The 14,726-nt window shown below is 41.5% G+C and overlaps 1 protein-coding gene across 1 annotated transcript in view; it reads left to right on the top strand.

Moving 5' to 3' along the window:
- Nucleotides 1-5,142, top strand: part of Adgrg7 (adhesion G protein-coupled receptor G7) — a 66,249-nt gene extending 61,107 nt beyond the window's left edge. The window contains exon 16 of the mRNA XM_051150449.1: nucleotides 4,912-5,142. Coding sequence (XP_051006406.1) covers nucleotides 4,912-5,142 — 231 coding nt within the window. The remainder of the gene's footprint in view (nucleotides 1-4,911) is intronic.
- Nucleotides 5,143-14,726: the final 9,584 nt, after the last annotated feature.

Genomic DNA, 14,726 nt, shown 5'->3' with positions numbered 1-14,726 from the left:
ACCTTATCGGAGGGTGTAGCTCATTTGGACCTAATGTGCTCATTGATGTAGGTTGCCATTTTTCTATTTGTCTTCTGTGGTCATTCATTTCTATCCCCCTGAGCCCCCACTCAAACTTCTGAGTATAATAGATTTATTATCATGATGACTTCATTTTAATTTATATTCCAGTAACTAATATCCTTTTGCATTGCAGATAAGTTCATGGATGTAGTATACATTCATAACTTTCATAAGGAGATTAAAATTAGTATTTTATGACATTCATAAAATCTAAGGGCCTCATAGCAATGTAAGTCTGCTTGCCACCTCTTTTTTCTCCTGTGTTGCCATTTTCTTATGTCCTACCTGTACATAAATAATAAACACCACAAAACAGTGTTACTGTTTTTTCCTTAAGTAGACATATACATTTTAAGGAAAAAAATTTATATTTGGCCATGTGTCAACCATCTCCAGAGCCCTTCCTTTCTTTCTGAAGATCTAAATGTCATTTGGTGTCATTTTCCTTCAGCCTAAAGTCATCCCTCAGTATATTACTTGTAATTTATGGCTTGGTGACCAAGTATTTTCTTTTAAATAAAAACTATTTCTTTTGTCCTCACTCTTGAAGCATTTTTTTTGCCATTGGCTGTGGAACTCTGGGTTGACCAAGGCTTTTTTTTTCTTTCTTTTCATGCACTGCTACATTTCCTAGTGAGATGTCCTCAGCCATTCATACAGCTCCAGCGCACACCAGTGCACTATTTTCCCCTGCTTGCATCAGGGTTTCCCCTAGCCCTAACATTCAGTGTTTTGACTGTGGTACACCCAGCTATTACTTCTTTTGCTGAGCTGTTGGAATCTTTGGTGTTCTTCACCATGATTTGTGCCTGCTCTGCTCCTTTCTCTTCCTTCTGAGAATCCAGTTGATTTGATGTTAGGTCATGTGACACTGCCCCACAGTTCACAGAGAGCGGTCCGTTTCCCCATTCTTCTTGCTAGTCTTTACACTAGTGGGCTTTAGGTACTTATTTTCAAAATCATTCATTTTTCTGGGGCTGTATCTATTCTGTTGCTAAGCTTGTTTTGTACTCTGTTTCAGGTGTTGTACTTTCTCAGTTTAAGAACTTTGATCTGGGTTATTTTCTCATATTATGTTGACACTTCCTAAGTTTTCCATATTATAAGCACATTTGTGCCACAGCCTGACGTATGATAGAACAGTATTTCCAAAGATCGGCTGTTAAATCTAACGTTCCAGCCACTCTCTATTCACTGATTATTTCCCTTAGAATGGGTCATACTTTATTCTTTTCTTTGTAATAATTTTGGTTGTTCCTTGCATGTTAGAAACAGTTCAGCAGAGTGGAGCCAATCTGCATTTTGTTATATTCCTAGCAAGGACTAGCTCAGCAAATAATTACCTTGGATTAAAACTAAGACTCTGTCACTTCTTTGGGTTTTATCACACTTATCAAATTTATTAATGTCTGTTTTCCTTAGTGTATGTGCAAATGTGTATGGGTGTGCGCATGCGTGTGCAGAGGCCAGAAGACGACCATGGGAGTCCTGCCCTGTCATGCTCCACGTTACTCCTTTTGAGACAGGGTCTTCACTGAACTTAGAGCTAGGCTGGTGACCAGAATGTGCCAGGGTTACTCTTTTTCTCTCCCTCCCTTTTGATGTTATTGGCACATTTCTGTCACAGCCTACAGTATGCTATAACAGGCACGTATGGCCATGCCTACCCTTCTTTGTGGGCACTAGAACCCACACTCAGGGTCCCATCCTTGAACAACAGGCACTCCCATCCACTGGACCAGCTCTTAAACCCCTGCTTCTATTTTTAAGCTTTCTGATCAGTTTTCTCTTAACATTTTCACACACACATATTTCGATTATCCAGAAATTTTTCTCATGGATTTTCATTTTGTTAAAAGTAACTTTTAAGAATTTAGTTAACAGTTAATTAAGAAAACTACTTAGGTAAAGTAGTGTATGACCTTAGCCTTAACATTTGGGAGGCAGACACAGGACGATCTTGAATATGAGGACAGCCTGGGCTACATAGTAAGACCTTGTCTCGGAAACAAAGAGGATAGGCTGGCAATACAGTTTAGCAAGTAAAAAGTGCCTGTCTAAGTTGAATGACTGAGTTCAATCCCTGGAATGCCCATGGTAGATAGAACTGACTGACTCCTACAAGTGTTCCTCTGGCCTTTACACATAGAGTGTGGTGAGTGTGCACTCACACATTTACACACAATCAATCAACAAACAATAAAATATGTTTAAAAAATGAAAGGGACTAGCCAGGCGTGGTGGCACACATACGTAATCCCAACACATGGGGAGGTAGAAACAGGCAGGTCTCTGTGAGTTCGAGGCCAGCCTGGTCTACAAAGCAAGTACAGGACAGCCAAGGTTACAGAGAGAAACCCTCTCTGTAAAGACAAAAACAAAACCAAAACAAAACACAAAGCAAAGATATCTATCTGCTAGATAGATAGAAAATGAAAGAGACTAATTAAGATACTTGCTTTCATTCTATCATGTTTTGTCACATGTATCTACCATCGTCTTCTTACTTTTATATTGAATATCACATAACATAACCTTGCACATAAAATTTTCTGTAATTATTTTGAATATTTCATTATATTTTAAAAGCCTACTAATTATAATTATAATTAATTATAAACTTGTTTATTAATGATTACTATAAGATTAATTTTTCAGTTTCCAGAGTAAAACCATATTGCTGATCCCTGTAAAGTAATATGTGTGAGAGCAATTTTTTTTTTTTTGCAATGCTAGGAATCTGACCCAAGTCCCTTCACTTGTTAGGCAAGCACAATTATTGCTGATTCATAGCCCAAGAAAAAGAATACTATTAACATTGTGTAATTGTTTATGGCCTTCTAATTTTTATTGGTATGATTTAAATTTTGCTATGTAATTGACATCGTCAACAATGTTTTCTCTTGACAAATTTAATTACTTAAATTATATTTGATATTTGTGTTAAACAAATTTTATTATACATAACTCTCCATTTTAGGAGTTTCCAAGGTATCTCACTGGATTGCCCTATTGCTTTGATTTCTTTGTTTTATTTAATGGTTCATCAGTGAAAGTTTTTTTTAATGATCACTTCTGTTGATTGTGAGTAAGCATTATTGAATAACTTTCTAGCTGATACTCTGTCTTTAGATGCAGCACATGAACTGATCATTTGTTTGACACCTAATCATGACAAGCTTTTTTCCCTCTTTGGAATTCTATAGTTACTAAAATCTCATGCTATAGGAAAAAATTGTGACATGATGCAAAATTAACTCTCCTCATGGTTATTCTACTCCCTTTAAACAATAATTTTGAATGCATTTTAGACTACTTGTAGTTTCAATGCACTACAAAGTTCCCAAATGCACATCACCAAACTTTAGAAATAATAATATCTTTAGAATTAAAAATATATTTTATGAGTATTTTGCTTGCACACATGTGTGCACTAAGTGCATGCCTGATGCCCATGAAGGCAATGAATTTCCTGGAACTGGAGTTACAGATGGCTGTAAGGTATGATGTGCATGTTGGGAATTAACTCAGGTCCTATGGAAAGACAGTGAATGCTGCTAACTGCTGAGATATCTTTCTAGTCCAAAAAGAATATCTTCTAGAACCACAATGCACAATGAAACCAGAAAACACAATACAGATTACATATTTTTTTTGGCCAGGATTCCCCAGTGACAATATCTTCTATAATACATTACATTGTCAAAATCAAAACATTGATCAATATTATTATCCAGCCTACAAACAATAGTATTTAATAGTTTATTTTTTATAAATAATGTAAATGAAGAACTAAGAAAGACGTCTTAGAGATTACAATATACCGGGAAGTACATTTCTATTAGAAACAACAAGTAAGAAACAACACCATATATTGGATAAGGAAGAAAGAGCAAAGTCAAAAATGGAGTAATTCAGATCCAAGCTCTGATCATGGATAGATAACCTTGAGCAAATTGTTTAATTCATCTGGATTTCAGCTTCTATATCCATAAATTTGGGATAGTAAGGCTTAATTTATAGGGCTGATATAAGGATTAAATTCAAAGGATCAAATAATGGTGAATAAATTAGAAGGGTATGAAGTCAATAGGACTTTGGTAAATGTTGGTTTAAAGACATGTAGAAAATAATACCCAGCCTTCTGTGGCTTAATTTTTTATGGACATCTCATTTTCCATATGTAAAGTACAGAAAAGCAATGGCTAACAGGGCTTTAAATTTGTGTTATTAAGAAATTATCAAGTGGGATGGAGAAATAGCTCAGCAGTTAAGAGCTCTGGCTGCTCTCCCAGAGGACCTGGATTCAATTCCCAGCATCCACAGGGCAGCTCATAACTGTCTATAACTCCTGTTCCAGGGGATCTGATACCCTCACACAGATATACAGATAGTCAGAAGATGAATGTATATAAAATAAAAATAAATTATTTTCTAAAAAAGAAACTGTTGAGTATATAAAATTCCAGCTATGTTACTACCTCTCCAGGAAATGAAACCACAGGATGTTGGAAGTAGAAGAAGAAAATGGGCATCCCCCCACCTCTAGTCCCCCACCCCGAGCATCTCTTCCACTGGTATAAACTAAAGATACTAAAGACTAGGGAAAGAGCCAACTTGCACAGCAGTAATGGCAGGCCTGGCCATGAACCCTGGTTTTCTAACTATGCACTACATGCAGCACTGGGTACATGACAAAGGCATGCACATGCACACCGGATGCCAACTCCAGTTGTGGAGCAGCTATGGCACCTCACAATTGGAGGGTGAGATAAAACCTCTTCCTTCTGTACTGTGGAGCTCTGTACTGTAATATTGCCTAATATTGCTCTTTAATTCCCTTTTCAGGGCTTGCAGATATTCATTCTCTACACTGTTCGAACAAAAGTATTCCAGAGCGAAGCTTCCAAAGTACTGAAGTCACTGTCATCATCCTTCGACAGAGTGAAGCCAATGCCTTCAATCCCTATGAGACTGCGTGTAAGGATGTACAATATGCTCAGGTCCCTACCATCCTTACACGAACGATTTAGGCTCCTGGAGCCATCTGCAGTGACCGAGGAAACATCAGTCTCTTGAAGGTGACCAAACAGAGTCAAGTGCCTAACGGGACTGCTATCTGACGTCTTTTCTATCCGACTCATAACAATTGGGTCTGTTTATGTTGTTGTCTGCTTCTCCTTGCGTACCTTCCTGAATACACATTAAAACTTGCTTATTATTACACTGACAATGTATTTGGTAGTGTGTGTGTGTATGTGTGTGTGTGTGTGTGTGTGTGTGTATGGTTTTCACCAGAGTATTATGTGAATCAAGTCAAGAAACTCATGCCGCATTCAAGATGTCCATTGTTATGTTGTTAAGTGTGCATGACACACTTCCACTATCATGTAGAATTTACAACTGATCTTTTACAATGAGGAAAAATTACCTTCTAGAACAAAATGACTCTTGATAAGTACAGGGAGGGAGTTGCTTGCATACATTACACTTTTGCCAATGATGAAGTTGGCAGCCAGTTTCACCTCTAGGAAAAGTTTGTTTGTTTGTTTGTCTAAAGTGTTTTGTGGCCAGACTAATCAGCTCTGTGAGAAATAGACAAAAGTCTTAGTAGACGACTAAGTCTCCAGTTATTTACTGTACATGCGCGTGCACACACACAGACCTTTTAATTTATATATATAATGATTGCTGGTCTTCAAATAGAAAAAAATGTAGTCATGATCATATGCTTGGCTTTTAGAAGCCCTAGCTAGTCACAGCATGCCAAACCCTTGCGTTAGGAATGACTTCCTCTGGAGTGGGACTTAGGAGAATTTCCCCTTTTTGTTTTGTCATAAACCAGACTTCTGGCATGAGTGTATGAACTAGGGAACTAACGGATTTCATGTGAGCTTGGCATATAGCCTTCTCATCATTCCCTACAGACTGCATTCTTTCCTTAACTTTATTTAACTTTTAAAATGTGTGTCTGTTTTTTAGCCTGCACGTATCATGCATCATGCACATGTAGTGCCTGTGGAGGCCGGGAGAGGGTCAGATCCACTGGGCCTGGAGTTCCAGTTGTGCGCAGACATACTGGTCCTAGGAATTGAACCTGGGTCTTCCGGAACAGCATCCAGTGTTCTTAAGTGCCAATCCTTCTTCTCATCATTACTCAAAGAGTGTGCATGCTTACAGAAGGGGTAGCGAATGACAATTGCATTCCTAGGCAAGCCAAGACAAGCTTATTTGATCTATAGTATACATGAGACCTTAAGAAAGTACAGAAGAAAAAGAATTCTGAAAGGCCAGTACTCTAAGTGGCAATATAGTGCTGGACAAAGAGAAAAATGATAAGATGCCAATTGACTTAAAATTTGATCAGATGAAAAGATCCCTTAAGGAAAGCCCTGTAAATGTGAGAATGAAAATCACTGAAGAGCTACATTCAGCCAGAGGAGGATAAGATTCCTTGGTGGCTAAAGTTGCTTCTTTGTTTTTTTCAGAATCTTTGGAGTATTATCAAGTAAAATTCCATATAATGTTCCTTTAAACGCGCCAGGTCCACATGCAATTGTGGAGACTAATTCATGTGAAATCCAACCAGTAGATGATTATTCCTTTGGTCTGAACCTTTACCCCAGGTGCTAGTCAGCAGTTGGTGGGACAGATCTAACTCAAATGTAGGTTAAAGGTTAAAGGGAATTTGCTGGCTCAATTGATGTAAAGTCCAAGGGCCGAAATGGCTATAGATAAGTTCCTATATTCTGTTTTGCCTGGAGCAATCCCAGGTCTTGTTTGGGACCCTGAGTTAGGTGCTGAAAACAGCTATTTTAAATGTTCAAGCGCCCCAGCTTGAGACATGAAATACATGCAGATAACATTAACTCCAGGTCTGATAGTAATGTGTTGGGATTCTTTCTCCATTTCCTGTCTCTACGTGTTTACCATTGCTCTCAAATATGATTAATAAGTCAGCACTCCCAACTCTCCAGCATTGAGATCTAACAAGAAGAGGGATTTCATTCTTCCTGGCAAACCACAAGTCACATCCTATCGGGCTTTAATTCTTACGATTGCACCAGGAAGCAGGGGTGTTTAAAGTAGAGGGACTCTAAGACAGGCGATTTATTTTTATGGTATTTTAAAAAGCACAGAGAAAAATGCGACACACTGCAGACAGCCACAGAGACACGAAGAATGAAACATGAACATGTGAGCTGGAGCTGAGCCATGCTTCTTCCCAGTGGTATGGGTTAGAGACAGAGTCAACCAGCTTTCACTAGAAGAGAGGCAGAGAAGACCCTAGGCTGCCACCACCTCCTACCCCACAGCTTCCCAGCACATCTCACATTGGATGCAATCAGCAAAAAGCCAAGAGACACAGTCAGCCCTGTGCAACAAAATATGGTGGGCAGAGAGACAAGAACCAGTGGACAAGGAAGTCCAGAGCTGGTATGTCCTACCCAGAACATGTGCATTATGTTGGACGATGTTGGTGTAGACTGGGTCAAGTACCCACTGTGAAGGAGAGATTAGGGGTGACTTGATGGACAGATGATTATTAAGCACCATGAAGAATGGGCAATTGCATCACAGAAGGGATGCTGACAGCAATATTTAGAGGTCTACTACGTCGGACAAAACACAAATATCTTCTGGCAAATGAGCCAGTCTAAGACTGGTCAGTCATGTCCCCCATCTGAAGTGTGTCTGAATGGGATCTTGCATAGGGAGAGTAGGATAAGCGTGAATAAGGAAGACTCGCAGTTTTTCACGCTGCGTATATGAGCAGCTCTTACTTTGCACATTTTCTCGTTACCTTTGTGGTGTGACAACACTTCCTCTTTCAGTCAGTGTCAAGAGAAATCATCTGACCTTTGGGTCTTCTTGCCTGCATCTTAACTCAGAGTTGAAGGTTCACTGTTTAACTGCCAGCTGGGCTTGCCTTTTCTCTTACCCTTTCCAGCTTTAAGTTTATCTTGCTGCTTCTTTTTTTTTTTTTTTTTTTTTGGTCTTGTCAGTAACAAATGGTAATCATTCTCAAGCTCATTGCCTCATTTAGAAGATCTAGGCATTCTTTCTAAACAGTTGAGAGACTGACATCAAAAATAGCGGCTGGTAGATACATCAGCTTGTCAACTACGGGGACTCTCTCTGTGGAGCCCCACTCATGTAGTGACCAGACAGTCCTCATTCCTGTCTCCAAAGATGACGTCTAATGTGATGAAGGAGTTGCAGGCTGCTGGGTTACAGGCAACTGATAACAGCAGGGTCCATTTGGAAAGGTATTCATGAACATAAGAACGATAAAATCAAACACTCCCACAAATCATTCCAGATAAACAGATTAACAAATGAACAAAGGACCTAAATAGATATTTTCCCAAGGATGTCACAATAGCTAATATATAAAAATACTGATGGAATGGAAATCAAACCACAGAGAAATATAACTGCACACCTGTTAAAGGGGCCGTACTAAAAAGGGTTCTAACAGCTAGTAGTTAAGTGGTGGCAAGGTTGTAGGCAGAGAAACTATTCACACTGTTGTTTGTCTATGTCAATATCATATTGCATACCTTAGACATGTACTTTGTAAGACATAGTTTATTAAAGCCCTTGAATAGTCATCTTCACAAATATTTTTATAATAGCAGAATCCAGCGTGCCTTAATTTTAAACTTTTCCATATTTCCTATAGTCCTCATCATAACTTTCAGTCAATGAAATTGTATTATTTTACGTACCATTACATATTAATGTAATCCTCATAAAAACTGCATTGAAATTATCATCTACTTAAGAAATTTTGGGTTTGTTCATGTTAAAAGAAACTTTATCTGTTTTTGATTATTATGAGTCAAACTCTTATGTGGAGGAATGCTGAGTGGATGTATCAACCATCAGTAAAGCACTGTTTAGCCAATCAGCTCGGCAGAAGGACAGGAAGTGGAAGGCGAGGCTTGCTGGGGGCAGGAAGAGCAAGTTTGGCAGTTGGGAGGAGAGCTGGTTGACTGGTGTAGGAGGACAAAGGGGAAAATGGCCACAGGAGCACCATAGTGGGAAATGCTTGGGGTGTATGTACTATATATCAGTTTAGAGTAGTTTGTTTACCATAGTTTAGGAGATTTGTATTAGTATAGATTCTGCCCAGCGTTGTGCTGGCAGCTTTAAAGTACGCTTCAGACGCTGTGTCTTTATTTAGCATCTTAGGCTGAACCGACGCATTTATACTGTAACACTCTTACAACATTTTTGTGCAAGTCCTTGGGTTAACATTTTATTTTATCAAAATATTGCTTGGTGTTGCTGGGTCACAGTGTAATTTTAGTTTATTTTAAAGCACTTTATTAAAACAGCAACAGCTGAGCTATTTTCTATGGTGGCTGAATCATTTTACAGTGTCAACAGCAATATGTAGAAGTTTAGCAATAACTTTAAATGTTCTTGTTTGTTAATTATTCCAGAGAGTGAAAATACTTACAATTCATTTTCAGCCCCTTGATAACTCTTCTGTATGCCAGCTCTTAAATGGAGATGTGGAATGTGTGTGTGTGTGTGTGTGTGTGTGTGTGTGTGTGTGTAGAGCAGGGTGGCATGATCCAATGTTGTTATCTCTTACTTGCTATTCCCAAGGGCCTATGGTACAGTTCCTATCTGAATTGTTCCTTCGGTGGAACTTTGCTACACGTAGAGGCATGACCTTTACAATTTGTCGAACTTTGATATGAGTTGCCATGAAACCAGGATACAGTAATTGAAACTTTCTGGACCATGGTGATAATAAACGTAGATGATTTTTTTTTTCTCTAGTACGCATTAGGCAGCAACAGAGAAGGGACAAGTTCTAGACCAAGAGTTTAGATCATAGTTACAAGTTATATGATCTGAGCTAAGAACACAAGACCTTGGAAGACAAGGCAAACTGAATTTCCTACCACTACTAAAATGCATGCCTGTAAAGGTAGGCTGAAATTATTCTTAACAAAATATTACCTCCCCTCAAGTAATGTGTGAATATATTGTCCTTAAAACAGACAAACAACAGTGCTAAAGTCCTCTCTGCATACTGTTACTAAATCCACAAACCTCTTCTCTCCAGATCATTATGGTTGTGAGATCTCCATAGATTAAAAAGGAAGTATACTCAAGTTACATAGCTATAGTCATGACAGGCTTTTTACACAGATGCTAAAGGAAACTGTGCCCGTGTCTAGGGCTACTTACAGATAGGGTGTTATAGAAAGAATAAAAAGGAAATGTAGCAAAGGAAAAAAAAATCATAAAGGTAGAAGTCTGAATGAAACCAGAGCACACACTTTCTTCCTGGACAGCAGAGTTAGATTATAGCACTTTGCTTTAACTTGTCTTGCTGTTGTAGATTATTGGATGACAGTAGGCATCCACTGGTTGCTGTGTACTGAAATTCATGGCACCCAGAATGCAAGCAGTGCACAGCATAAAATGCTTTTATTCAAACACTGTAAACACAACACACAGCTCTTAATAAAGAATAGTTGAAGCGTTCCTGAATTCTAATTGCTCAGACACTACCCAGGGGCTAATCTCGGAAGCAGTCTTTCTAAGAATGGCAATCTCGTGCTCCCAACTCTTTTTTTTTTTTTTGGCATGCCAAGATAACTTGTTGAAACTTTATCTGTTCATGCAAAATGTCTTTGACGTTTAACTGCATATGTATCTTTTCATTGTTTTACAGTTTTTTCTCTTGAAAATAAAACATTAACGGGTATGCACGTTCCTACGTGCAAGGTGTGCAAGGTTCCTCTGCTCCATTCCTTTTGTCCTAGATTCTGACTTAAATTTAGGAAGACGGGCAGAGCTACAAGTCATATAGGCGCCCACTGAACTCTGTGGCCTTCCTAAACGTTTGGGTACAGCCTAGCTAGGGAACTGAGTCATCAGCCTTCCCAGCACTCACATGGCACCGCGCGTAGGCGCCCAATAGTGAATGAATGGATGGGTGTGTAGAAAGAAGGCGGGAAAGGGGTTCGTCTTTTCGAGATGTGACTGACTCTCTGACTGCAACAGCCACAACTAACTCAACAACAATAACCAAACCGGTTGGCACAGACACCGGCTTCCACCAGGCTCTCGGGACAAGTCCAGCCCAGCAGGTTCCGCCCCGCCCACCGGAGAGAGCTAGGAAACGTCTCGCTGTCCGGAAAACCGGAAGTGGTGGTGACTCCCCCGCGCATGCGTGCCCGCCTCGGCTCGCACTTCCTACCCCGGGTTCATCCAGGGAAGGAGCCGGGCCGCTCACCCCACACGGCTAGGTCTTCGCCAGCCCAGCGCCTCACTCGGCCGCGCATGCGTCCCGGCTGGCCCGTTCGCCGTGAGGCGGGGCGACGGGACCGGGTTTTTTTTTTTCCCTTCCCTCTTTGCTCCCGCCCCTGCTCTTCCCACCTGCCACGTACGGGCGGGCGGCTCTCGCTAGGCTTGTTGGGTGTGTGCGATTGGCCAGGCCTGCGCAGCCCTTGCTGCTCGGCGAGGCTCGGCGGACGGTGGCGGCCGAGCGGACGGTGCCCGAAGCCTCCCTGCGACACTGCGGAGCCCCGTGTGGCGGCGGCCTCGCAGCGGCCCCGGGTGAGCGGGTACGGCCCCCGGAGCCCCTCGCGCTGAGGTCGGGGGCGCGCGGGGGGGGGGGACACCCGGGAGAGCCGGAGAGCTTCTGGAACCTCCCAGGGCCCGGCGGGTGGGGTCGGGGACCGTGGGAAGGGGCTGTGAGTGAGTGAGGGCTGAGGGGAGGCGGCCGAGCGGCCCCGCGCGGGGGAGGGGCGACCGCGGGGCGGGGGAGGGGAGGGAGGCCGCGGGGCCTAGCCTGGTCTGGCCGGCGTTCTGGCGTTCCTGTACCCCCTCCAGCCGCAGGGAGTTAAATTACCTGAGGTAGGGGGAAAAAAAAGGGGGATTGAAGGGACCTGGGGCGTCTGGTGACTCACCCTCTGGAGCGGTGCGGCTTGCAAGGTAGAGAGTTAGTGGCAGAAAAAAAGGGGGGGGGTTTGAGGAGTCCCGCAACATTTGTGCCGAAACCCCCCAGAGTGGCTTGGATGGTGGAGCGTGGACCCCGAGGGAATAAATAGATTGAGGTCACAAAAAGGAACCCCAGTCCGGCCTACATTGTCATGCTTAGTGTCCTCTTGAGGCCCTACCCAGTTTTACTGATGACAGTCCCTAACTTTTGTAAGTTTGTGTCCCTGGGCGCTGTAGGAAGAACTGTAGATACCTAATCTCAAGAGAGGATACGCAGTTAGCTGGTACTCTCCCTTCGCATATGAAAAAAGTATACACGCTCGAGAAGATCTTGAGCTCGCTTAGGTACCAGTGAAAATGGTTACCGTCCTTGCCACACACAGTGCGTCTCATAAAGATTTTTGAGGCCTCTCAGGATAATTAAGTTTCTTTTTGTTGTTGTTGTTTTGTTTTGAATCAAGAATAGTCACTTTTTTTGTTTTTTTTTTTTTTTTGTTTTTTTTTTTGGTGGTAGAGTTTTGTTTTGAGGGTGGGGCAGCTAGGCAGTGGTGGGGCACACTTTTAATCCCAGAACTCAGGAGGCAGAGGCAGGAGGATTTCTTGAGTTCAAGGCCAGCCTGGTCTACAGAATGACTTCCGGGACAGCCAAGGCTACAACAGATAAACTCTGTCTCAAAAACCAAAGCAAAACAACGAAAAAAAGAAACTATATAGAGAGTGAGGGCTTTAGCAAGAGGAGCCTGAGGCTTGACTAGTGAACTTACCTCCTAGTTAGGGGTCGGGTTTTATGTCGTTGGGCACAACAGTTTATCCCAGTTGTCAGAAAACTGACTGGATGTGGAGGGCAGGTTTGTGGTTGAGCCACTTAGGGACGTGAGAAGTACTAAGACAGCAACAAGATAAGGCATGCCATAGGGATCTCAGCAGCAGCTGTTGTTGTTAACCTCTACCGTGCTTGAGAAAATCAGGACCAGAGTTGCACCTGTGTGGGTGAGGTTCTCTCTTGGGATGGGAAATAACCGTGATACCTGTGTATTTACCTGAGATCACTGCACAAACGGGGCACAGCTTTTAGCAAAGATTGCAGGGCATTTTATGTCAGAAGGAAACACTAGAAGTGAATCTGGGCAGATGGTAAGGATATGTGATGTTCAACTTTACGTCCATAGGAGCTGAGTGCCTCCCAGTTCCATCAGAGGGCACATTACCAAGTAAGTTTGTGCTGAAAGTTTGTTATACTTGCGGATGTATGTTGATGTGAGGTGCCCCTTTTGGCCATACAAAGAAGTATAAGATGATTTGATTCAGAAACTGTCAGTGTTCCAGCTTTTTTCTCCAAGGGCCTTTGCTCATTGTGCAGGAAAACAGAAAACTCCTTAAATACCTTAAATATGTTGGGTACTATTTTAGGTGCTTCTGGGAATATATACTAGTGTTTTACTGAAACTGAGCACTGGTCCTTTGTATATTGCTGCCTTCTGTGGCGTATAGCTAGAAGGCAGCAAATGTGAATGTGTTGGAAGACGTTCATTCCTGTTGGGCTGTCAGTGAAAGTGTGGAGTATTTACCATCTTGTTAAAGTTACTGTATTTTGGAGCCTGGGATATAGTACATGGCCTGTAAGTAACTTTCTAAAGGCACAGAACAACTTTGGCCAAATTGAAGAGTAGGTTCTATAGAGGTTTCGGGTTTGCGTTAAGATAAATGTGGCATCCAGATTGTGGAACATAGTTCATTTTGTTCTGCCTTGACCTTGTAGCGTTGGGTTTAGTTTAATGTCTCATTTCATTTAAGAGTTACTAATAAAAATGTAATCTTCCCAGCGGATGGTGAGGGGTGTCTTCATTTAAGGAATAGTTAGATGCAAAGACTGAGGACCGTCGGGAGATTTATATAAAGTAATCATGATGTAAGTTAGGATTCATTAAAAACTTTACTAGTTGAATGGTGTGGTGATTTGATGAGAGATTTTCCACATTAAAGGGGTGGGGGCAAAATAATTGCAGAGAGGTGCAATGACAGAGATTAAGTTTAGAGAAGGAAACTGAAAGCTGCCAGTAGTGAAAGTTAAAGATTGGAAGCAAAATGGCTGGTAGGAGGTTTAGGACAGCCGAAATGGCTCTCAGTGGTCATTACTTGGAATAGGTGAAAAGAGTTTGCATGTACTAGTTTTGAAGAGGAGCTGAGTTCAGTTTCCAGTACCCATATCAGAGGAATCCCCCACCTATACCTCCAGCTTCTGGTGATCCAACTGGCCTCCTGGGCACCTGCACACAAGTTTTAAAAAGAATCTTTAAAAAAATAAAGGAAAGAATACAGTCTGATCATACACACCCGTTCTGATTGGAGGTAATGCGGGTTGACAGGTTAATGGAGTTGTATAGCTTGATCTTGGATAGTTGTTAGAAACTCAGGAGAATATTACTCATTTGTCCTTTCTCTTTGAGTTTCTAAAATTAGAAAAAGTACTCTTGAGATCTTATTTAGGAAAAAATAGGAGGTTCTGATTTCATGTGCATACATGCCTCCTCTTCCAGGTCAACATTAGATTACAAGTTAACAATTTGTAGCCATTGTCTGTGAATAACTGCTATATACAAGGCCTCTTCTACACCCCAGAAAGATAAACAAAACAGGAGCTCCTGTATAGTGGGGAGGACAGTAACAAAACAAGACCGTACCTATGTCTC

The sequence above is a fragment of the Acomys russatus genome, chromosome 8 (genome assembly GCF_903995435.1).
Source record: "Acomys russatus chromosome 8, mAcoRus1.1, whole genome shotgun sequence".
In the NCBI taxonomy this organism is placed as follows: Eukaryota; Metazoa; Chordata; class Mammalia; order Rodentia; family Muridae; genus Acomys; species Acomys russatus.
This window is presented reverse-complemented; position numbering and strand designations above follow the sequence as displayed.